General features: G+C 50.7%; 1 protein-coding gene across 15 annotated transcripts in view; it reads left to right on the forward strand.

The window, feature by feature from the left end:
- The window catches only part of PHACTR4 (phosphatase and actin regulator 4), a 66,516-nt gene that overhangs the window by 5,363 nt on the left and 36,672 nt on the right, over window positions 1-24,481 (forward strand). For 7 of the 15 annotated variants that reach the window (XM_065041554.1, XM_065041556.1, XM_065041548.1 and 4 more), the window contains one exon: window positions 17,381-17,427. The exons of 2 other annotated variants lie outside the window; for them this stretch is intronic. In XM_065041554.1, coding sequence (XP_064897626.1) covers window positions 17,381-17,427 — 47 coding nt within the window. Of the gene's footprint in view, window positions 1-8,020; window positions 8,279-17,380; window positions 17,428-19,041; window positions 19,105-19,413; window positions 19,515-24,481 lie in introns of those variants that run through there. 6 more of the 15 variants (XM_065041560.1, XM_065041561.1, XM_065041558.1 and 3 more) reach the window with 4 other exon arrangements.

Below are 24,481 nucleotides of genomic sequence, written 5' to 3' on the forward strand. Positions count from 1 at the left end.
GTTTTTCACTTACACATTTTGATTAGCAGCAGCTGAGAAGTGGCACATTCCCCGTAGAGTCACTGCAGCTTCGTTCACCTTGTGCTGAGAGTTAAATTAGTGCTTATATCCTGCTCCCAAGTGCATCCGTATCCTGTTCTCCCGGCTGTGGATCAGGGCCAGAGGTGAGGGAGGTCACAGAATTTTTCATCTTCTACTTCCAAATCAATTTTTTAACGTCCAGTCTCACATTATTGACAGAAAAACTGGGGTTGCAGGCATGTTTAAACACGATTTCCCTTGGCTCAGCTGTGCCTTTATAGAGCAATATCAGCCTCTGGGTGGAATTGTTGTTTGAGTGCTGTCAGGCTCTCTTGGCTCGTGCTATTTCACAGCAGTTTTGAAATTATCTGTGGCTTTGGGCCATCTGGCTTTTCCGTTACCTGTTCAACACAAAGCGAAGAGAGTTAATAGAGGACCAGAGAGGGGAAACTTGAGGAAAATTCATACCTGCTGACTCAACCTGACGCCTAACATTGCAAGAAGTGGGTTTTGCTGTTACTGTTCCATTTTACTCGTCTCATAAATTTGGGATTTATATTTCAGAGTATGAAGATAAATGGGATTTGCAGGGAGGGAAGTGCCTGGACTGGAAAAAAATATCGTTCCTGCATGTGCTGCTCGCAGAGGTTGGAAGGGCCCTGGAAAGCTCATGCAGTGCAATCCCCCCATGGAGCAGGAACACCCAGATGAGGTTACACAGGAAGGTGTCCAGGCGGGTTGGAATGTCTGCACAGAAGGAGACTCCACAACCCCCTGGGCAGCCTGGGCCAGGCTCTGCCACCCTCACCCCAACAAGTTTCTTCTCATGTTCAAGTGGAACCTCCTGTGTTCCAGTTTGCACCCATTGCCCCTTGTCCTGTCCCTGGTTGTCACCAGAAGAGCCTGGCTCCATCCTCCTGACACTCCCCCTTTCCATCTTGATCCCCATGAATGAGTCCCCCCTCAGTCTCCTCTTGTCCAGCTCCAGAGCCCCAGCTCCCTCAGCCTTTCCTCACACGGGAGATGCTCCACTCCCTCCAGCATCTTGGTGGCTGCGCTGGACTCTCTGCAGCAGTTCCCTGTCCTGCTGGAACTGAGGGGCCACAGCTGGACACAATATTCCAGGTGTGGTCTCCCCAGGGCAGAGCAGAGGGGCAGGAGAACCTCTCTGACCTACTGACCACCCCCTTCTAACCCACCCCAGGTACCATTGGCTTCCTGGCCACAAGGGCCCAGTGCTGGCTCATGGTCACCCTGCTGTCCCCAGGACCCCCAGGTCCCTTTCCCCTACACTGCTCTCTAACAGGTCATTCCCAACTTACACTGGAACCAGCTCAGTTTGCTGTTGCTGGTCTCTCAGTTTAGGCTGGTTCCTTTGGTACCTCGCCCAGCGAGGCTGTTTCTGGGGAGCAATAAGAAAATACCCAGCTCCTCTGGAGGGTGGTGGTGGCTTTATGCAGAATGCATCTGGTGGAAAGAAATCGGGGAATTTTCAAGATTAATTTGCTTGTTTTAAACGTGTTGCAGGGTTAGGCATGCAGAAGCCTGTGTGAATGCATCAGGCTTGGAAAGCAGACTGAGGGAGTGCTGTGAGACAGCCAGATCCCCAAAATCAAGTTGACAGTAGTGATTACATTAATCACCACTAGTTCTCATCTGCTTTTAGCTTCCAAACGAGGCTTTCAATTTGGATTCTAATGACTGGGTCCTGTGTACCTATCAACTAGGGTGAGTCCAGGGAAAATGAGGCTGCTTGGGTGGACAGGAGGAGCGATTTTGCTCCCAGCGGAGTTGCTGCCGTGCTGTTGGACGTCAGGCAGGTCCCTGTACCTGTTTTATCCTCCCTGTCCTCGCTGAGGTTACATCTGGGTGTAGTCACACTCGTGTTCGTAGCTGGAGGGATGAATTAATGCATCTCAGCCATAAGGGCTGCAATTAGCAGCCAGGTTATACAGGTCTGAGTCCCCTCGTGCTACGTGTTGGACGGTGTATAAACGGGGCATTTAGTGAACAGAGTATGAATAACAGGAGGAAGCGTTGGTCTGAGTAGCAGGTATGCGCTGGTAACTCCAGCACTGCTGCTGTTGGTTGAATCAGCATTGTTCCAGTCGTTTGTTCTTCATTTGCACCATGTCCTGTATTTTATGAACATGTGATTTACAGTTTTAGCTCTGTTTTTTTTTTTCGATGTTTTTCCAGGTTTCACACTGGACTTTTCTGCCTGTAGATCTTGTTTTCTGTGTTAAGTTCCTTTGCAGGAGAGGATTATCCAGAGCTTTCCTAGTGCGATAGGAACAAGTTTGCCTTGATTTTTCACCGAATTACTGCTGCTCTTGGAAAGTGGTATTTACAAAGCTGCTGTGCTACATTTCGGTGTGGAAAGGGAGGTGGGGGAGAAACCGGCTTCTCCGTTAGTGTGAAATCGTACAGGTGATGCTTTTGCATGGAGAGAGCAGCAATCCTTGCATAAACACTGGATGTATTAACATTTCTAACTAGTAAATTTCTGGATAATCTCTTCTTTTGGAGGATTTATTCTGATTTGAGAGCATTAGTCGCTGGGAAAATTAAACCTCTTTGAAATCCACTTTGTTCAGACTCCAGAACGGGGAGCTGCTGCTAAGCCGTGCCCGTCGTCCTCCGGCTTTTCTGCGGCCTCGATTGGAAACGCCGTGGAGAGAGACACAGCTGGGCCGGAGGCAACTGCGCTTGGGTTTTCGGTGCTTTGTCCAGTTCGTGTCAAAATGGATTTGGAAACTGTTGGCTCCATTCCTGTGATGAGCGTGTGCAGCTTTGAGCGCTGCCAAAGAAAACCCCAAACAAAAACCCCCTGAACAAAGTAACCCCCAAAGTAAGGAAGATTAAGTGTTAATGCGAACTGAGAAGCATCTGAGCGATGCTGCAGGTTTGGGATGGGTGTCTTTGGTGTCTGGGGGGTGTCTTTGGTGACCCAAATATCATCTGCCGGCTGGTGCTCGGTGCTCCCGTGGTTGCCCCGGCGTCCCTTCGTTCCAGGGAGCTGACTCACAGCCCTGTGTGTTTAATCATAGTTTCTATAGCAGTGAAATCTTTACCGAGAGGGTGGAGTTCACTTTCAGTTCACTGCAGGTTTCTCGTATTATGGCTCATTCATTCATGTGCTCTGATCGGAGTTGGCGTTTTCACGGGGGACTAATGTTGACAGATATTCTGCGTTTGCTGTGCGTGTTGCGCGTACTGAAACAGTTCTGGCTTGTTTAATAACTGGCACGAGTGTTTCTTAAGGTTTGCACCTTGCTGTGTGGCTGCAGCGCTAAGTAAATGCAAAGAGGAGCATTCCTCATGTTGGTGTGAGATGCTTAGCTTATTACCTTTCGATTATCAGTTAAGATAGAACTATCTCATCGTATAAGATGAGCGAGTCCTGCGCGCTCCACGAATTGTTCCCTCAGGGTTTGACGTTATCTTTTGGCTCATAAGTTATCGGGACGCTCTTTACAGCCGCTGTTCAGTCCTGTTTTACTGGGAACTCCAATTCCTCGGTATTTCCAAGGTGACTTTGCTGCAGGAAGCTATTTGAGCCTTCACTCTTAACGCCAGTAGCAAGGGGGTTGATTTGCATGATGAAGCTAATGCGGTGAATAGTGCTGCTTTGTGTATTTAAAGCCACATGCCGTCCTGCTTTTGTGTCCTATAAAAATAAGGTGCATTCTTGAACTTGGAGTACAACGCTGCTCCTGGAGAAATGCGTTTAGCTGGATGTGTCCTGGGCGGGCAGCACTCAGGGAATGGCTGAACGTGCTGCTGATGGGTTGGGCTTCAACACAACCCCGTCTGGAGTTGGTGTTGCGATTGTTCTCGGGGAAGCACCAACGTGTTGTTTTTCTGCACCCATCATCCGCTCTCTTCATTTTTTGCATCTCTTTGGAGCACGAACGCTTTAAAAGCAAATAAAGCGTCCTGATTCTAATAGGGCATGTGACTTGCTTGTGACAGCGAGGGCGGTTGAAATGGGAATCTGTTGGGAACGCGTTTGTATCTGCATTAAACAGAAGGAGAACGTGTCCGTTGCCAACAGGCTGTCAGGGAGATGCTGGTTGAAAACCGTCGCTGGCTGGGTGCTGGTTCCCAGGAACAGGCTGACTCGTGCCCGTGTCCCCAGGGTCAGTCGTGTTTGGGTTTAAACTGCTGTGCAAAAACGGGCAGTAAAGCACTCGGGAACGTGGTTCTGGAGCTGGGATGGTATGTGGGGCTCTGTCAGTGGTGTTGGTGTCACCCTCCGTGCTGACGGGCTCCTGTTGGTGTCCCCTCCACACCTGTCCCTTGCAGTCAGGGACCGCAGCAGCTTTGCCACTTACACAGACACTTTGCAGGTAAGGTGGAGGACCCTGGTTTATTTGCCTTTTCCGTTCGGAGGCAGAAACACTTTAGTTCTTGCTTTCTGACTGCAGCAGCTGGGACACAAGATCTTCTAAACCTGCCTTTGTGGAGCCTTCTCGCAGTTGCAGGCCTGAGTCTGAAATTCAGCGTCTCCACGAGCTCTGTCTTCAAACAGAATTACTTGCTAGAAAGCTGCGTTTCTGCTGGCTCGTACTAACCGACCTGACTGCCTTGTTGCTGATTGTATTTGAAGTAGCCGTTGTGGGGTGAAATGCTTGCCGTCTTTTAGCAGAGCGTTTATCGAATAGTTTCATTCAGCGCAGTCGGCTTTTGAACAGATGGGATAGATTTTTGTGAGCCTGGGCGATCGCAGCAATTGTTTTGCGAGGTGAGACGTTTCTGTTTTGACGGGCAGGAGGAATAATGATGTTGTGTGATTGATAGGAGCGCTTTCTGAGCGGTGCCCGTTCCCGCGGAGGATCCAGCTCTGCCCTCAATACCTGCAGAGCCAGGATGATGATGTTGGGGACGGGTCCTGCTGGAGCGAGCGGGGCAGATCAGTTCCCATCTCAGCAGTTTATTGCCTGCTCTCAGGGCTATCGCTTCCTTTGCAAAGGGCTTATTTCCTTCCTGTAACATGGTATTGAATGAGAGGAGGCTGTGCGAGAAAGTGACAATCTAGTTGTTTGTGGCGAGGACTGAGCCATTGCTCTTTAAGTTTAGTCACATTTACTGTTGGTCTGGGGGCAGCTGGGGCAGGGAATTGATCAGCTGGATGTGCCGGTGGAGAGGCACAGCCCTCAGAAATCAGTGTGTGTGTGTTTTAGCGGATTGCAAGTTTAATTGGCCAACATACGAGTTTGAGCTGGTTTTGTGGCTGATTTATGTTGTGATCCCTTAACAAAACAGCTCTTGTGGTGGCAGGCTCCGCTTTGTGTCTCGGGCCGCCGCGGTACAAAGGTTTTGCTGGGACTGGAGTGGGTTTTCTGTGCCTCTCGTGTCCATCTGTCTGTGCTGGCCGAGGGAGAGCTGGAGTTTGGAAATGCTTTTAATTGTGGAGGGGAGCAGGTGGCTTTCCACTGCGTGGGTTTACAGTGAATTGTTGATTCCGGTATAGATTGGGGTAGGGTTTTGTTGCTGTCTGTTGTTCCAAGAAAGCCAGAGGAATGAGGGGCAGAAAGGGTGGAACTGGTTGAACTGGAATTCCCAGGTCAGTCTCAGCCTTTGGCTGTGACCAGCAAGGCCCTGCTCGCTTAAAACCCGGGAATGGCAAATCCTGACACTTTGGGATCAGTTATTGTTTTAGGTTTTATTGCTCCTAAATATGTCGGAGGAATTTAATAACAATTTTGTGGCAAATCTCAAATATTCTTATAAATATGAGTAAGCAGGTCCTGTTTTGTCGCAATATTAGATACTCTGAGAGTGTCTAGCATAGATCCTCATGTGACTGGCTCAAAAAGCTTGGGGAGATAAGGACGGCACCTTCGCTTTGGTGGGGAAAGAGGAACAGAGGAGTGGGCGGGATCTGATGATTCACGTCAGATCTCTTAAGCCTGGTTGTAGAGCTGCAAGCCCGACTTGGTGCCTTCCTACCCCAAACTGATCCCTTTCTCCATGGCAGCAGACCCTGCTCTCTGGTGCGAGGCGCCTGGTTGGGGTTGCAGCTGTGTAAACACCTCAAACCGCTCGAGCTGCTGCAGAAGAGGTCCTGAGCGTTCACTGCTGCCCCTTATCCTCACACAACTGTTTGTGGGCCACGTGACAAACAAACTAAGGGCCTGAAGTGGATTAAAAGCAGCTGTTTCTGCACCGGGCTGGTTTTGCCTGGGTCAGCTGCCTGTTGAGATTCCCTATGCCGCGGGAGAGCTGCCCTGTGCGCTGCCAAGCGCCTCGGAAACCACAGTTTTCATTAAATCCTGGTTTTGGGTCCATGTGCAGTTGCTCTGGTTTGTGTTTGGCGGTTGTGCCTGTGTGCCCTCACCTGGTGCTGGCCAAGGAAGCTTTCAGGTTTAGCTGTTTCTCCAGTTTGTTTGTCAGTTCAAACTAACCCGAAAAAAGCTGTGATACTGCAGGCATGGAGGCGCTGTGCTGGGCTCGGTGGGTTTGGATGGTTTGTCACTGGAGGGCTTTTACTGACCCATGTCCTGAGAACCTCATGTCCGTCTGCCCAGCCCTCCAGGGCTGGTGACTCCAGCACTGCCCTGGGCAGCCTGTTCCAATGCCCCACAGCCCTTTGGGGAAGAAATTGTTCCTAAATCCAACCTCAGCCTCCCCTGGTGCAACTTGAGGCCGTTTCCTCTGCTCCTGGCGCTTGTTCCTGGGGAGCAGAGCCCGACCCCCCTGGCTCCAAGCTCCTTTCAGGCAGTTCAGAGATCAGAAGGTCTCCCCTCAGCTCCTGTTCTCCAGCTGAACCCCCCAGGTCCCTCAGTCTCCATCACACTTGTGCTCCAGCCCCTCACCAGCTCCGCTCCCTCCTCTGCACTCTTTCTAGTCCCTCAATGTCCTTCCTATGGTGAGGGGCCCAAAAGTGACCCCAGGATTCCAGGTCTGGCCTCACCAGTGCTGAGTGCAGTGGCACAATCACTTCTCTGGTCCTGCTGGCCACACTGTTCCTGACACAAGCCAGGATGCTCTTGGCCACCTGGGCACACGCTGGCTCATGTTCAGCCGCTGGCACCAACACCCCCAGGTCCTTTTCCTTTTCCAGCCGCTCTTCCCCAGCCTGGAGCGTCCATGGGGTTGTTGTGACCCAAGCGCAGGACCCGGCACTTGGCCTTGTTGAACCTCAGACAATTGGGCTCAGCCCGTTGATCCAGATCCCTCTGTAGAATCTTCCCAGTCTCCAGCAGATCAGCACTCCCACCCAACCTGGTGTCTGCAGCCGAGCTCCTTATCTCGCGTGGCAGAGGAATGCGGCAGGTCTGTTGACCGTGTGTGTGCCAAGTCGTGGTGTACGTGTGTGTGCCAAGTTGTGTACGTGCTGGCCAGGACTGGCAGGGCCACGTGTGGGCTTTGCCCCTCGGAAGGGCATGTTGTGCTGGGGAGGGGATGGAGAGGGCACTGGGTCTCTGTGGACACATCTAAGGGGGTTAAGCCTTGGACGGGAGTGGGTTTGTGTTGTGCCATCTCCCTCTGGGTACCAGCATCTCCGTGGAAGCATGTGCCATGCTGAAAAATCTTTATTTTCCTTAAAATGGAATATTTCACCACCTGCTACCTTCTGTAAGGACTGAAGTAAGGCATGTGTCACATAACTGATATCAGCTTGCATTGAAAATCAGTAAGTTTTCCAGGTAAGGACACAGTCTGAGCGTGATTTCAGCATACTTTTACATTTCCAGAAATGCCATCAGCTTGTGCTCCTGCCTGATACACACACAGGTTTGGAATTCCTGAGGCTTGCTCCGAGCTCCCTTTGAAGTCTTAAAAGCCGAGCAAAGTGCTTTTTGTTTATTTTCAGTTTCTATGGCTCAGCATGGCCTTGGGTCCTGCTAGTGTTAACACTTTTTCTTAACATGCCTTTTCAACATTACATTTCGAAGCGATCACATTCTCCTTCAAGTTCACTCCTTTTTCATCTATTTGCCCTGATACTAAGTCCATGGCCAGAAAGCTCCTTGTTTTAAGAAGTGCTGGCAGTGCTGGTGGAGTTGGAGCGAGCAGGGGGTGCTTTTGTAACCGTTCCTTGCGCTGGCACCTCTCAAAAGCTCCTGTTTGCTGAGCAAACCAGCAGTTTGTGATGTGTCTATAGCTCTGCTGGGGGGCGCGGGGGGTCACGGAGCGTGTTAATGAACCTGCTCTGATGTCCAAGGACGCAGCAGTTGAGCAGAACGGAAACCCGGCGTCGATCAGCGCTCACGTCACAGCTTACAGGACAAGCTGCTCTTTTTTTAAGGTTGGTTTCTTTATTCCTCCTTATTGCATTTTGATTCTCTTCCACATCGTGTCTGTGCCCTGATCTGCTGGGCTGAAGCGGATTCCTCTGGTTTAATCTTGCGTGGTTGGAGAAGCAGTTTGCGCTGTGTTTTCTTGGCCCGGACCAGCTCGGTGGCATGAGGTGAGATTTGCTCGCTGGGCCGCGTGTTTTTCTAACCATTGTCACGGTGGAAGGTCCTTTTGTGGCCGAAAAGAGGCCGTGATAGTTTGCTGAGCTCTTTAATGCCGCTCAATGTGTTGGTCGGAAAGTGTAATCTCAAAATGGAGAGTTGTTAGAGCGGCAATGAGAGCTGGTTGGAAGAAACTTGCTGTTCTTGGTGGAGTTTCGGGAGGTCACCACTGCCTTTTTTCAGATTATATTCCCTGAGGTTTGGTGCAAAACCTCCCATGGGCCTGAAAGATGAACAGCCGCGTGCAAATTGGCGATAATATTGATCCTTCCCCTTTGGGCGAGCGTTAAGGCGCAACTTGCCCTGGAGATTAAACTCGGATTGCTGTAGTGAGCACGATCCTCCTGCAAACAGTGTTGCTGCTTCATAAACTTTGTACCGCAGCAATGAGAACTACAAATAGATTATTTTTAAAAGGAAATGTTCTTGTTGAGAGGCTTTATTGGGTTATTTTTGCGTGGGATTCCTCGCTGCCTGTGTGTGTTATCGGGAGTTTGGCTGATCAGTACTGGGAATTAGTGTCTCTGTTTTCCTGGTTATGGCTGGGGCACCTTTTTGTCCAAGCTGGAGCCGTAGAACACAAGAAGAATAAATTGCCTGGGAGGCAATTTCTTTAAGGACATTTGATATCTTAATTAGAAATAATTAGAAATTATTATAGTGAGGCTGTGAAGGAAAAAAATAAGGCTACGACTGAATTACAAACTCTGCCTGAACTGCTTACCGTTCGCCAAAATCTGACCCAAAAGACTGAACCTAAGGCTCCTGTGGGTACAGTGACGTGATTCCAGAGCGGCCATTCAAAGACAGAGTTAATTGGAACTATCTGAGCTGTGTCCGGTTAACGAGCGTTGACTCTCTAAGTTGATAAAGGTGCCTCAACAGCGCAGGTTTCCTGTATCTCGCTTTGAGTGGGAGCATCGCATTGCCTTTCAGTGTGGAATCCGATTAGAGGTGCCTGTTTTATGTGCCGGAAGGTGCGCTGGTGGAAGCACAGGGTGTAATCAGATGGCGCCTTCCCTGCGGTTGGTTTATCCGGGAAGGACACGGGGAAGGAACGTGTGGGCTTCCTGGGGAAGGACCCGTATGCAGGACTGCAGATCCACCCGCTGGCTCTTCAGCATCCATTTCAATGCTTTAATAGCAGCCAAAGTCATTCCCGTTGCTTCTTAAACAGAAACGCTCCGCAAACTGGCTCTGCGAGTGGCTGCGAGACGAAGAGCGGCCTCATTTTGGTGAGGAAACGGTGGTTGCAAGTGAAATCGTCTACCGAGTCGTAATTGCGGGGGCATTACCGCGGCGTGGCGGTGTGTACTCGGCTGCTCTGTTTGCACTGAAAGTTTGACGAAAATGGAAACCGCAAAACTGAAGGCAACGGTGGTTTGTGTTTTCCCCCAAAAGCAAATTAGTAACCTTATTATTATGAGCCTTTTGGGAGCGTGTTCTAGTGCAAGGCAGACACAGATTATATAGAGCCCAGATGTGCAGCCCACAGCCCTCAACCGCTGCCTTAATGGCAGGTCCGGGATGGAGATTTTTGTTGCTGATACATCCAAACAGGCTCATTCTTATGCTTCAGGGCAGGACTAAGTTCACATTTTCAGCAGCGTTTGTCAGGTTAATGTGGATTTGTTCAATAGATGCACTTTGTCTTGGGAAGGCCCCGTTGGGTTGTAAAAGCAGCTCTTGACCTTCAAAAGCTTCCTCAGAACCGGTGAAGCTTTTTCACTCAATCAGCGCTGAGACTAATGAACGTGGTGATTACCTCTGCTCAGCCTTTTGGAACAGGTGTGAGATTCTTCGGTGCTCCCTACAAATTCAGAAAGGCTGGAAAATAATAGTAAAATTGATAGGGAAAAAAATTAACTATGTGCAAGTTGGCAGGTGGGTTTATTTTATCGTGATGTTGCTATAATGGTTCTGCTTGCTTTGCAGTATTGGATTTTACTTTCAGACAAGCTGTCCGGTGCTTCCAGGCTGCTGCAGTTTCTTCACCCGGGAGTCAGTAATCCTCTGGTTTCCGTTGTGTCCGTGCTTCCGTATGGATGGAGTTGGTTAGAGGGGTTTCTGAGTAAATCGAAATTCCCTGCGGGGCGCGGTACGAGAACAAACTGTTGTAATGAGCAGGTACGTGCTGATCACACAGGAATTTGAATTGCTGACAAAGCCCATTGTGCGGAAGTCGGTTGTGCAGAAAGACACGATGGAAATCACAGAATCGACTGGGTTGGAAACGACCTCAGAGATCATCCAGTCCAACCCTTGGTCCAACTCCAGTCCATTGACTAGATCATGGCACTAAGTGCCATGTCCAATCTCAATTTAAAACCCTCCAGGGCTGGTGAGTCCAGCACCTCCCTGGGCAGCCATTCCAATGCCTGAACACTCTCTCTGCAAAGAATTGCTTTCTCATCTCCAGCCTCAATTTCCCCTGGCAGAGTTGAAGCCCATGGCCCCTTGTCCTATTGCTGATGCCTGGAGAAGAGCCCAATCCCCACCTGGCTAGAACTGCCCTTCAGGTAGTTCTGGAGAGTGCTGAGCTCAGCTCTAAGCCTCCTCTTCTCCAGACTAAACAAGCCCAGCTCCCTCAGCCTCTCCCCATAGGGCTTGTGTTCCAGTCCCTTCCCCAGTCTCGTTGCTCTTCTCTGGACCCGCTCCAGCACTTCAATGTCTTTCCTGAGCTGAGGGGCCCAGAACTGAACACAACACTCCAGGTGTGGCCTCCCCAATGCAGAGCACAGGGGAAGGATCACTGCCCTTGTCCTGCTGACCACGCCAGTTTGGATACAGGACAGGATACCAAATCAGCCATTCTGCTTTGATTTTCCCCTCCGCTTTAGTCGGGAAGGTAATTTTGGTAGCGGCAAAGCCCTTCAGCTGCGTCAAGGACAGGGAGCCGGGCAGCTGGTTTATATTCATCCCGCAGGTTGGATCTTTCCCGGCTGCATCCACACCCCCAGAGCGCTTGATCCGCTGCCAAAGGGCTGGAGGCGAGTTAAAGTGTTTACTGTACTGATAGCACAACAAAAATAGCATTTGTCACTGGGAGCTGCCTTTGTTCATCGCCACGCCATGCTTTCCTTTCCTACCGGTTGCTGGCTTTTGGTTTAAACTTCGGTAAATACGGCTTGTTCAGTTAACTGAAACACCTGGGAGAGGCTATAGTGGCTTTTTGAGGGTTTGTATGATCTGTTTCAAGTAGAAATATGAAAAAATATCACTGTGTTTAGCTTGTTAGCTGGATAAGGAGCCCAAGAGCTACCGGGGGAGTCATATGAGAGGCAGCAGTTTCTAGGAAATAGTATCGCAAATTCTAAATTGGTTTTGAATTGCTTTGCAAGGTGAGTTAATCCTGGCTTGAAGAGGGGCAAACTGAGGCACAGGTAGAGAAAGGGCTTTGTCCAGAGCTGCGAGCGAAGGCGGGTCTGGAGCGGCTCCACGTTCTGCACGGTGCATCCATGGGCAGTTTTAAGGTTCACTTTGCACAAGTGATGGAAACACTCACTCACCTCACATCTCACGGCTCCCTTCCCTTCCCAGCTCCTCTCCGGTAATGTAATATCACTGTGCCACCCACAGGCAGCCACCGCGCTGCTGGAAAGTATTTGCTGTTCGCATGAGGAGCCAGTTATCGCATGTTAAATCTGTGATGAAAAGCCACCGGTTTAATTTGCTGCAATATCTACTGTACTCGGATTTCTCAAACCTAGTTATTCTAGCATTCTATTTAATTGCATTTGTAGTTGTTGTACTAGCTTCTGATTTATTCGCTGTTTCCCGCTTCGTCCCCAAGCCCTTGTGCCAAGCAGCTGCTGTGTTCCTGCTCAACGGCAACTGCTCTCCAACAAGTGCAGAAATTCAAGCCACGTTCCAGTGCGAAGAGGGAGAAACTGCAGGGCTGTTAATTAATCGTGCACCCCGTTCATTAACGTGTTGCCAGATGAGGCTGTGAGCACAACTTGGTTTAATCTGTGTCGTTGCATTGAGGGGGAACATTCTGATTTACCTCCAGGACGCGCAGGAGTTGATCTCTGCTCTGGGCGCGATCGGCACAGGATAAACTGGGTCAGCTTGGAGGATTTGGAAACCAGCGTGGCCGTTTGTAGCAAAAGATGTTCAAACGCGGTAACTGAAGGAGCAAACCAAGATTTTTAGGTGGTGTCTGTGTTATTAGATGAAGCCAGAAGAACAGCCAGGCTTTTTGGCACCCGCAGAAGGGCTCGTGCGTCTCCGCGCCGCTCGGCCCTACAGCAGGTTAACGTCACCCCCACACCTTGTCTTGGCATTTATAGTGGTGCGTTTGGTGTGATCGATCTGTTTAGGCTTTTGAAGAATTTCCCTGGTGATGTTTAAGCTGGTGTCTGTGCACCCGCGCTGTGAGCTGCCCCGGGAGAGCTGTTGTGTGCTGCCGAGTTATTCTGCTTTGTAGAACAGAATTTTAATGTTGTTTACTATGCTCTTAATCTCAGGGCTGGCATATAAATGGAGTTACTTTCGCCCTTCCCCGGGGGCGCCGTGGCCAGCACACCCGTAGCGCTGGGGGAGTTATCTCAGCTTTGCAAAAACCCGCTCATCTGCCTTCCCGGAATGAGTCATTGATTGGTGAGAGAATAAAGTGTTGATTTTGATTTTTAATTGCATCTATAAGACGGGATGGACAGGCAGATCTGCTGGGGCAGTTGGGAAGGTTTTGCTCTTGGGAGACCTCGGTGTCCGGGTTTGATGCCCTGAGAAGGGTCCTGGCAATGGTGTGGTTCAACCTTTCAAGGCTGGGGATGAAAACTTAGCCTCCCCAGATAAACAGGGTGCTGAGAGAGCGGGCTGCCTTCTTCTCGTCCCTGTTTGTTGTTATAATTGCGATTCTCGCAGGCAGGAGCAATCCCTCGCTGGGCCGGGCTGTCATCTGGTTTGGCCTTCGGGCTGCTGCTGCAGTAACACCGTTTTTAACAGCGTAAAGCAAAGCACTGAATGAGCATAATGAATTATAGCATTATACTTGTTTACTGACTGTTACTAGTGCCGTATTCGGTCAAAATAAAATATATTCTAGGTTTGGTTTCGTTTCACGGCTATATCACTAATGGTCTGTATTAATGCAGAACTTCGGTCCTCAGGCTACTGGGTGTTTTTTAATGCTTCCCTCAGCTGGTGGGTGCAGTTCAAGACTCTAAGAACATCCTTTCTGTCCCCCACATGCTTTTTTTTTCCCATACAGCCTCCAGTTTTGTGTCTCATTACAGTAAAACCCTGGAGTAGCTGCCCGGCTGCTGTCACGTCCCTCTCTGGAGTGGTGATTTAGAGCTGAGCCAGCATGGAAACTGGCTCTCCACGCCGGAGGCAAACCCGTTAGCAGATGCTGCGGAGAAGTAACGTGCCACTTGTGTTTGGAGGAGCTGTCAGTTCGCTAGTTTAGTTGGGAAAAACAAGCAATGTTGGCTTGGTTTTGAGCTGGACTTTTGGAAGCATCCCGTGGTCTTTTGAAGCTGTTGGGTGTTGCTGGAGACGAGCAGTGCTGGGTCGGAAATGCTGGTGAGGACAGGGGTTCGGCTGATGAGCTTTGCTGGGGAGGAGCTGAAAATATAATGTGTAGTATGGGGATGTGTTGCTGAAAATGAGACCATGGGAAAGTGGGTAAAACTGACCTATGTGGATTGATGGAGGCTGGAAAAAACAGTGGCAGCTCAGTGTGCAGCGTCGTGGTGTTTGGGGCTATCAGGGTCTCGTCCTTCCCCACGCTCCGTGTGCTCCTCTGGAAGGGTTTAGTTTGCAGCGGGGTCAGCTCTGGCTGTGCCCGGGCGGCTGGATCGGTGCTGGACGGGAAGAGGGGGGAAGGCATGGGGGGAGGTCTGGAATCACAGAGTGTCCTGAGCTGGGGGGACCCACAGGATCAGAGTCCAACCGCTGTCCCTGCACAGGACACCCCACAGGTCACCCCGTGTGTCTGAGGACGGTGTCCAGTCTCTTCTTGAACACTGTCAGGTTGGGCCGTGACCCCTCCCTGGGGAGCCTGTTCAGTGTCCAGCACCTCTGGGGGAAGAACCTTTTCCTCATGTCCCACTGACCCTCCCTGGCACATCTTCTGCCATTCCCTGGGTCTGTCACTGTCACAGAGCAGAGCTCAGCCTGCCCCTCCTGCTCCTGCTGAGGAACCTGCAGCCCATGAGCTCTGCCCTCAGTCTGCTCTGCTCCAGCTGAACAAACTGGACTCCAGCCACCCCTCACCGGCTTCATCTCCAAACCTTCACCGGCTTCGTAGCCTCTTCTGGACACTCTGTAGCATCTTAATGTCTTGGTTTTGTCCTGTGTCCTCAGCCCTGCACACAGTGAATGCTCCAGGTGAGGAGAGCAGAGCGGGGCGATCCCCCCTGGCCCGGGCTGTGCTGGGTGCACCCGGACTCTGGGCTTGGGTGGGTTTGTGTTTCCCCGGGACAGCATCCCAAGGGGGCTGAAACGGAGCTGAGCACACGCGCTGGGACAGCTGAACTTGCCACTTCAGTAGAGAGCGCGGTGAGACTGGAGAAACGGTAAAAACCAGCATAGAAAATACTACAGCGTGGCTGCGGGGCTGTCGTTTTCTCTTATGTGTAGATTAGCTGCCTGGCTGGAAAAAAGCCATCACCTTGCTGCTGAGAGTTTAGAGACGGGTCAATAGAATGGGAATACATTCTTAGATTGGTACAAAGAGCTGGAAAAAACCAAGGTGAAGTGTTTGAACTAGCGAGGCAGACGAAGGCTGCGGATCTGCTGCAGCGCTGAGCAGCAGCACGGGGCTGCAAGGCCGGGGATCCCGGGCGGTGAAAGGAGCCGTGCCGCTAACAGAGGAATTTCACACAGCGTCAGGGCCAGGGAACGTGTGAGCACGTTGAGGACATGAATATTCAGAGGAGCGGTGCGTGTGTCGTGCTGAAGGAAATGCAAACCCCAGGTTGTCTCAGGGTTACATACCTGGGAAGCATCAGCCAGCAGGGGATAAAAGTGACTTTCTATTCTGCGGGGCAGGTTACCTCAAACAGCCTCCAGTGAGCCAGTCCGGGCTCGTGCTGGCAGCGGGATCCGCACCGCGTAGCCCATCGCTTCGGTGGGAAGGTGCCTGTGTCTCAGCGGAGCCGGAGACGTGCGCTCCTGCTTTGGCACCGTGGCGGTGCCGGCAGTCCTGCCTTTGCCCCCCTGCTCTACCCTGGCATTGCTTTGTCTTGTTTTGCTTTCGATGTGTCTTTGATGCTCGTTCCATTAACAGATGACTGCGGATGGAGTGTCCTTGGCGCATCCAGCGAGCGTCCGGCTGCCCCAATTAGCATTCCAGGCACAATTGTGCCCCTTGGAATACGCAAAGCTCAGCGCAGCCCCTGCAGGAATGCCCTTGAAAGGCAAATTAGAGTGATCTCTGGGAGCGGGAGGGTTGTTGTCACCCGTGCTGAGGTCCAAGTAGGTTTTGAGATGTCTGGTTTTGTTTTCTTCGACTTTCCCTGCCCAGAAGGGGTTGCTGTAGGGGCAGGATGGGAGAGCTTGCCTGCAAATCCCCTGTGCAGCAAAGACGCTGTAACTGGGCTTTGGGTGAGATGCTGACTTGATAATGATGTTTATAAAAATAACCGTGGCTCTTCTGCTTTCAGTGAGGAGCATTCGTTCTCGTTTTTGCAAATGCAGCCCTCAGAATAGACACATCACCTGGATGTACCAAATTGCACATCCGAAATGTGTGCCAAAGCCGGATTTAGGTGTTAATGGACTAAGCTGGAGGGATTGTGAGGGTGTTTCTCACGTAACCTCGTGGCGATCCACCTCTGAAACCACGACCTGATGTTCTCAGGCTGCCCAGGGGTCTGCATGGGTAGCGCTTCTCTTTGCCGAGCTGTTTAAATGCTGCGATTACCAGTGATGCTCTGAGAGTGCAACAGCTCCGTCGAGGTGTTCCCCCATCTAAGAACATTGCCACGCTGCTATTTGAGCTGTAACAGAGAGAAGCAGCCTGCAGCGTGCTTGTCTGATCAAAGGAAGCGTTTCGCCCACGCGGTTCAGCAAAGCGAAGCCTAAAAGCGCTGCCGGCGCCGGCTCTTTGGGCCGGGTTTAGCGCCGGTGCGCTGGGGTTGTGCCCAGCACGTGCTGCGCGGTCAGCGCATCCCCGGTGACGATCGGTGACAGCCACCGAACCGCGCTTTGCCCAGGCTGAGCTCCCGGGGCTCAGCGGTGAAGGGTTGGGCTGACACGGGCTAGGTGTAAAAGCTGGGTTTGAGTTTGGAGCACTGGAGATGAGCTGATTTTGTAGCTCTTTCCCAATGTCTTGTGCCCGTTGACGTTTCCTGTCGCGGGTGTCTTAGTTTGAACTGCAACCTCTCTCTGTTTCTAAAACGCCGTGTGTGTTTTTACCATGCTACGTTATATATCAGAATCGAGACGTCTCCCGATTTCCCCAAACTTAGTTCCTCTTGCAGCTCATGTCAGAAGTTTCTCCAGAGAAAAGCCGCTTTGCTGCTCAAATCCTAATTCCTCCTTTTGTCTGTTTTTCCCCCAGTACATTCACAACTGTCTCAGTGTCGTGTGACATCTAAAATACTTCCCGAGCACGTGCTGTTCTGCCTTTGCTAGATAAGCATTAGCTGTTCCCTTTTACATGTCCTCTTGAAGAGGCAGATGGGGGATGTTTTCCCAGGGAACAAACATTATTACACCTTAATTTTGTTTCCCTCTTCTTGTGTGTGATTATAGGCCGGGGGTGTCTCCAGAGCGGAGTGAAGATGCCACGCATTCCCAGTTTGCTGGGGCAGGATTTCTGCTCTAGGTCCCTCCTAGTTCTGTGTAGACTGAGCGGAGCTGATACAGAAGTGAAACTAAAGCCGGGTTTTGGTCACACTTGGAATTTCGTGTGTCAATTTTGTTTCCTGTTTTTGTAGGAATTGCTCGAAAAGCTCGTGTGCAAGAGGAATGGAAGAGAACACCGGTGAGTACGCTCTTAGATATCTTACATTGTGGACTGGTGATTTCCGCCTTGATTAACCTTTATAAACAACCTTATTACCTTGAACTTTGTGTCTTCGATGTAACCGGTTAGGAAATGAGCTGGTTGGGCAGGTGCATTGGTTGCAATGGGACTGCGCTACTGGTGTGGACCAGATCTGATTAAAGCCACACTGGGCCTCTGGGAGATCCTTTTTGAAGTCTGCAGTCTGGGAATACGAGTCTACTGGATATCCCAAGCTCTTGAAACCAGATAAAATCCCGTTTCTGCTAGGTAGGAGTTGAGCTGGTGCGTGACTTGAGCAAGGCTGCAAAGACGGATCAGCTCACGGTAGCTCCTGACGTCTTTCTGTGTTTATTTCTCGAGGCTGCTCTGTCTTACAGAAGATGTAGGATTATTTGTTTAATTAAACAAAATTTGGCTTTAAAGCTCTTGCTTTAGGCACCGTGTGCTGCTTGCCCTGAGGCAAGCAAACTCATTGTGGTTAGGATATGGTTGCCACTAAAACTGGTGGATTTTTGACGCAGAGATTGCCTTGAATGTTTTTCTCCATCTGTTTGCCTAAGATGGCTGTGGAAGAAAGCAGCTAAATAGCCATTTTTTCCCCTCTCATTGAAATGAGTCTCCATGAAGCATATTGACCTCATGTCCAGGACCACGATGTTGCAGTTGGCGACTTCTAACTTGCAATGAAGTGCAGCTCTGTGCCCGTGAATGTTATTTCTAGATTATTCCTATGCAGCCAGGTGATGCCAGCCTTAAAACTCGAGAATGGACGTATTTGGCAGCAGCGTGGTGTGCTTGGCGTGGCACATGGCCCAGGCTTGTCTGCTGAAGCCCGGGTTTGCAAAGCCGGTCTCTTGGAAGCCGGTGGCCCAGCTGGAACAGCTACGAGCCAAGTGTAGATGCACAAAAACACGTCACACCGATAATCCTGGCGGGAGGAATTGCCGCGGTGCCCTCTAATTGTTGCCCTGTAAGGTGCACGGTTAATTTGTGGTGGTTGCTCGTGGCAAACTAATCCCAAATGCTGGCTTTGGGAGGGGAGGGCGGGTGAAGCGAGCAGCCGTGGTGCAGCGGTGGCCGTGGAGGTGACGGCACCAGGACGAGCTTTTCCATCTCCCCAGCCGGCATTCACGGGACGGCTTCGGGCAGCACTGCGCTCTGCCTGTTCGCCAGGACTCGGCCTCTGCCGGCCCTGCCAGCTGCGTTCATACCACAAGGCTTTTTGTCCCTTTTACATGCAGCTGAGCTCAGTTTTGGGGGTAGGTCTGTGGGCTCGGAGCCTGTTGAGGTTACCGAGAGCTTTGACTCCTCGTTTGGGCAGTGCTGGTGGCCTGGGATGTGAAAGGCCGTATGTTCTGCTTGCCTTTTGCCGATTTAAGGAAAATTACCTCCCCTTTCCCTCTGAGCAAATACAGCTGTGCAAGCTTAGGCTCTGTGCTTGATCTTTGCACGCACAGACACCCCACGCAGCTGGTTGTGAAGCTTTACCTGTTGCCTTATTTGTGCTGGGAGCTCAGAGCCCCATATTAAAGACACAATAAGCAGATGGGTCTTTTATTATGATTTCCTTAAAATGACTTTGCTTTTAAGGACGCTCATTCTCCAGGCGCTGCTAAGCTCAGGACCGCGGGGTTGTTCCGGGCTGGAGACGAGGTAAGGCGGAGCTGCGGGCAGGAGCGGAGCTGAGCTCAATGCCCTTTGTTCCCCAGAGCCTGGTGCTCTTTGCCGTACCGCTGTCCTTAACTGGTTGTGTATTAACTGCATTCACAATGCTGCATGGCTGGCTTTTGTTTTAACCGCATCGGCGCGTGTTCGCGGTCGGTGTGCTTCGGGTGGCCGCTGGGACCGCACCGTGAAGCATCAATCCTCTTGGCTGTCCGGCCTCGCTGGCCGTGGGGGCGGGGAGCCCTCCTTGGCTGCCTGCCCTGGCTAATTAAAAGTGAAATTTGCTGGTGTCTTCAGATTTCAATTCACACTCATCCCTGAGGACCGGTGGGAGCACAGTCTGCAGGCAGCTGTAGCGAAGTTTCAGAGCTTGCCTCTACACGGTTAGTTTAAAACAGGTACGCAACTTAAAACTTGCTCTCTACCCTACGCTGGGTTGTATGGAGAAGAATATAGAGAAACGTGGCCCTGAGCAAGCGCCAATAACTTATCACGTGTCGTCTCTCCGGGGTAATTTGGACGTGTGTGTGTTGTAGGTAGGGCAGCATCGGGTGGCTTCGTTTTTCACTCTAATGCTGGACTTAAGCAAAACCAAGTTACTCTGCTATAGGCTGTGCCTGCTTGACTGGCATTGACCTAGTGAATGTGCAAACAGCTCGTGTGGGTCATCAGCCCAAGCTCCCGGCTCGCGCTGTCAGACCTGCTGCCGATGGAACACGTTTGGAAGCGGTGGGACCCGCGGGTCCCGCGGGAGCTGGGGGTGGTGGCGATGGATTGTGCCTCAGTGCGGGGTCTCTGCAGACCCGGGTCGTCAGCGGGAGGATGGAGCTCAGTGAGAGCCGTACATGGAATCTAAATAGACACAAGTTTGTCCAAGGTCCCACCTACACGGGTGACGTATTGAAGTGTTGCTGCAACACCTTTCCCCTCTTCAGAGGGTTCCCGCCGCACAGCCGAAGATCACGCTCTGTTTTCGGAGCTTGTTTCCGCCGTCCTGCCCGCTGCCCACGCTGTTGCTGCCCAGACCCCTCCCAAAGAGCGCTCACACGTCTTAGTGTGATATTGAGCTAGTTTGGACCCTTTTCTTAGTCACAGGATTGTCTTATGTGGCATTTCATCTGACAGTAAGGCTGTGAGATCTTCAAAACTAAAACCAGTCCTCTGCAGGTGTTGGGATATGAACCTTTGGGTAGTTTCCCTGAAGGGTCTCAGGCTCTGTGGGGCACTGCGATGCGTTTTGGGATATTACTGGTGTAGCTTTTGCATGCACAAAGCTGGGGTGTTTTAGAATAGCACTTGAACTACTAAGTTTATCGGTGCTTGAGGGATCTTCTGCTGTTATTTCTTAATTCAAAGCTGACTTTCTTCCCCTTTGACTTTCATCCCATGTATCTCCTGCTGTGCTACATTTTTTCCAATTCTTTTCCTGCTCAAAATAGGAAATACTCTTCGATTCCTTCACCTTTGTGCAAACAAAGAAGCCACTGGTTTTAGCATCTCTGCTGGCTTCTGGGCCACTTGCCTCGTAAGGAAATCGGTGTGATATGAATCTGCTGCTTTTGGAGACGGAGACTCCAACTACAGTCTGAGTAGGGGAAATGGCTAAAAGGTGAGGACTTGCTTCTTCTGCCACCAGCTCTGCTGCCTGTCCCGGGCAGGACGCGTGGCTGGCGGCCCGGTACCCGTCTGTGTCCCTGGAAATGGGAACAATACCCTCAGATGCTCAGAGCTTCAAAACCGATGTGGAAATGAGTGGATGATCATCGTGTGTGCATAGGTAATGGGTATCTTAGATCACTTCTGGGTCAAAGCGTGTCTGCAGAGGCAATATATTGTAGTTTACGCCCCTCGCTGCCCACATCCTCACAGCCCTGCTGTCTGAAAGGGATTCTGAGATCAAGAAGACATCACCAAGCTCTTCCAGGGCTGGATTGTCCGATCAGCTTCTGGCATCGCTGCCTTTTGAAAGAGTGATGCTCGGAGGGAGACGGACACAACGGTAAAGCTGCGACGACCGTGACTTGTCCCAAAGGTGCTTTAATCACCGGTTTCCATCAATCTGCTGCTGTGGGATCTGAAAATAACTGTGTTTTCATAGGGCTGCTGCGTGGAACGTGTGTGGGTCCCTCTTATACTCTGTCCCAAGCCCACCACGCTCGGCGTCTCCCCCAGGCAGGCACGTGTGGAATCATAGAGTCATCCGATCGTTTTAGTGGGAAAAGAGCTGTAAGATCGAGTCGACTGCCAGGTCAACCTCTGAACCACGTCACGAAGAAACCCATCTACACAAAACAGATGTACAAGTAGAAGAGAACAGAAAACTACAGGTGCGCAAAGCTTGTTAGGAGAAAACAAAACCTGCTCAGGAAAGCCAGTTTTCTGCTTCAAAAGTGTCTGCCAAGTGACTTTCTTCTCGCTGTTCCGTTGTTTATGAAGCCTTTTGTGTTTAGCAGCAGTGAAAGCTGCAGTGGAAGGATGTAAAATGTTTTGCGTGTAGGTTGTTAGATTGAACCTGAGGAGAGAGATGGTGAGTTCCCACCTCGTTCTTGCTGAAGAGCTTTGCCGAAGGGCCAGCAGCCCCATTCGGGGTTCTTCAGCTTGCTGCCCCTGGAATCCCCTTTCGGTGACTGTCGGGGTTTGATTGTGGGGTGACAATAAACTGTGGCACATGTATTGTTAACCCTCTCCCTCCTTCCCCCTTCAGTCTCTCCCTCTCCCCCTTCCCACTCAGCACAGGCGATGGGGAGGGAAAGAAGGACAGAGAGAAGAGAGTTGGAAAATTAACAATGTTTTACTAATGCTACTGATAAAAATAGAGAAAATAATACAAAATATACAAACCCAATCTTGAAAGTCCCGGCAACTGCAGAGCCGGCACCCGAAGTCCTGGACTGGACTCTGCGGCCAACCGGAGCTGGATTCAGTCTGTCACTGGCCTCGGTTCGCAGGGACGACTCGCAAGCTCCTCTGCTAATGTCGCCATAGGGAAAAGGGACGAGATCCTCGTGCTCTCCCACTTTTATCTGAAGTATCACGTGAATGGGATGTTACACTCGTTGGTCGGTTTCTGGTCACCGGTTTCTCGTTGCCCCTCTCTCCAGATGTTCATCCGTGCTCATCCATAACCTCACATTCCATTGCTGTGTTACCAACACATGGGTCTGGTTCTCCAGGAAAATGCAGCTGATATGAAGCTTGAGCTGACAGGCAAATTCACCAAAAGAGAAACTTGTTTTCAACAAGACCAGGACAGGTGCCTCAGTTTCAGCTGAAATCAGCTGCTTGGAGGCTGCTGCTGGACGGGGTATTAATGAACCATTCAGCATCATTTAGGGCAAACTTGTCAAACATGCACCTTGCTGTTGAGCTGGAGTGTTTTGAGGATGGTGGTTCGTAGTTTAAGCCTGGATTTGGGTGTTTTCTGGGTGGATCTGCAGGGTGGAACACAGAGCATTGCAGTGCACAGAGCCCTGGATTCTGCCAGAGAAAACAGCTGATGTGAGCGAGCCCCTGGAAATCTCTTTATAACGTCTGTTCTGGAACCAAAGAGGAGGTTTTTCTTCCAGGAAGACACAGAAGCTGCAATTCCCTTCTGAGATCCTGTCCATGAGGTATATAGCAATAATAGCTTTGTGCCATACAACAGGAGAGAGCCAAAGGGGTCAAAGTGCCTGGGATTAAGCATTTAATTACAGCTGAAGGATGCTGATTTGCAAGCACGCAGAAAAGCAAAATTCTGCTGTTCCTTAGTTGGATTTATCGGAGGGTTGAACCGATTCCACTTCCAATGGAGACCATTTGACTTGTAAACGAGCTGCAGTACAGAACACTTGCTCACCTGCCTGAAAGTGTTATTGTAAATAAGTCAAGTGCGCTTGACAAGCTGGCAAAATACTCGGGGACGTTATTCTTACAGCCTTTTGTTCTTAAATTTGCGATGGGCGTTGTAGTTCTCAGTGCCATTAACGTGCCGAGTGCTGCCGGGGTGCTCGGGGCAGCGAGGGGGTCCCGCCTGCTGTATTTGCGAGTGATTCGGATCTGCTGCCCAGATACTCATTGGTGTGGCATTTCGGGAAATAAATACCCAATAATTCCACTAACAACAAGCCCTCCGTGATTTGCGCGGGTGTCTGAACTCCTGCTGCCTTTCCCCCTGGCCTACAAGCCAAGTGCTTTACAGAGGTTTATTTGCCAACCTGCCAGAGACCTCGTAATTCTGCAGCGCCCCATTTCCAGCGACTTTTCAAGCTGTTTTGTAGCGAGCGGCCGTGCCTTTTCTCTCTATAGCTCTGCCCGGAGGGGAACGTCGCTGGTTTTGTGGTTTCGCGGCTAAGCTGTGGATGTGCTGGGAATGAGATGTTTCGGCCCCGGGCCGGCCCGAGCGAGACAGCGGCAAAGGCTGATGTTGGGTGGGAAATGTCCTATCTGCCAAAGTGCTTCGTGATTGAGCTGAACACTCTTATTCCTTGTGCTAAGAGATAAGACCTTGTAGGACACGTAATCAATCCTGCGGATAGTTCAGGCCGGAGTTATTGTGGTGCAGTAAGTAGGACATGGACCAGAAGGGTCAGGTTTCCCGTTTCTCCTTTTCATATTCAACTTGTTGGACATTAAATTCCCCTTGTTCTCTGGAACGCCTGTAAATTCCATCAAAGGATTTTAGCAGCGGATTTTACTGGAAGAGGAACCGGCCTGGAACCAGAGGTACGCGGGTTTAGTAGAAACGAAGTGATTTTTTGCTGTTATTACTGCTTTCCTTGGTTCACGCAGCAGCAATGTGTCCGGCCTGAATGGCTTTTTAAAACCCAAATACTGAATGTTCCCGTTCACGTCGCTGCCCCGCTGAGCTGTAAACCGTGTTACCCGAGCCGGTGTCTGAACAAAGCCGGCTGAACACGTTGTCGCTGCCCATGTCACCATTTGATCTGTTTCTTTCTCATTTGGCGTGAAAAGGAGCCTGGCTCTCATTTCTTAAGGTGTCTTTTGTCCCTTAAAACACTTGAGCGCAACAAGAACCCAGAGGACTGGTGTGGCTTTTTCCACAGGCTGTGATCCAGCTGTGATGGGGCGAGCGATAACCACAGCTTGGTCAGGAAGAGCGTTGCTCCTCGGCCCAGCCTGGCTTTGTCTTGCCTCGTGAAGCACAGATTTTAGGATTTCGGAAGGGCTTACTAGCTGGGTTGTGGTAAATTTATATTCCCTTGTACATGAGAAATAATATTTATAGGCGTTACTAAACTCCACTTGTAGGTGCGTTTAGCCTGTGTTGGTACTCAGGCTGATTTATCTCTGAGCTGAGCTTTGCAGATTCAGGACCGCAGAGGATGCTGGTGCCTGCTGAGCTTGTTGAAGGGTGCGAGGTAAA

This window comes from Columba livia, chromosome 26 (genome assembly GCF_036013475.1).
Source record: "Columba livia isolate bColLiv1 breed racing homer chromosome 26, bColLiv1.pat.W.v2, whole genome shotgun sequence".
NCBI classification, from domain to species: domain Eukaryota; kingdom Metazoa; phylum Chordata; class Aves; order Columbiformes; family Columbidae; genus Columba; species Columba livia.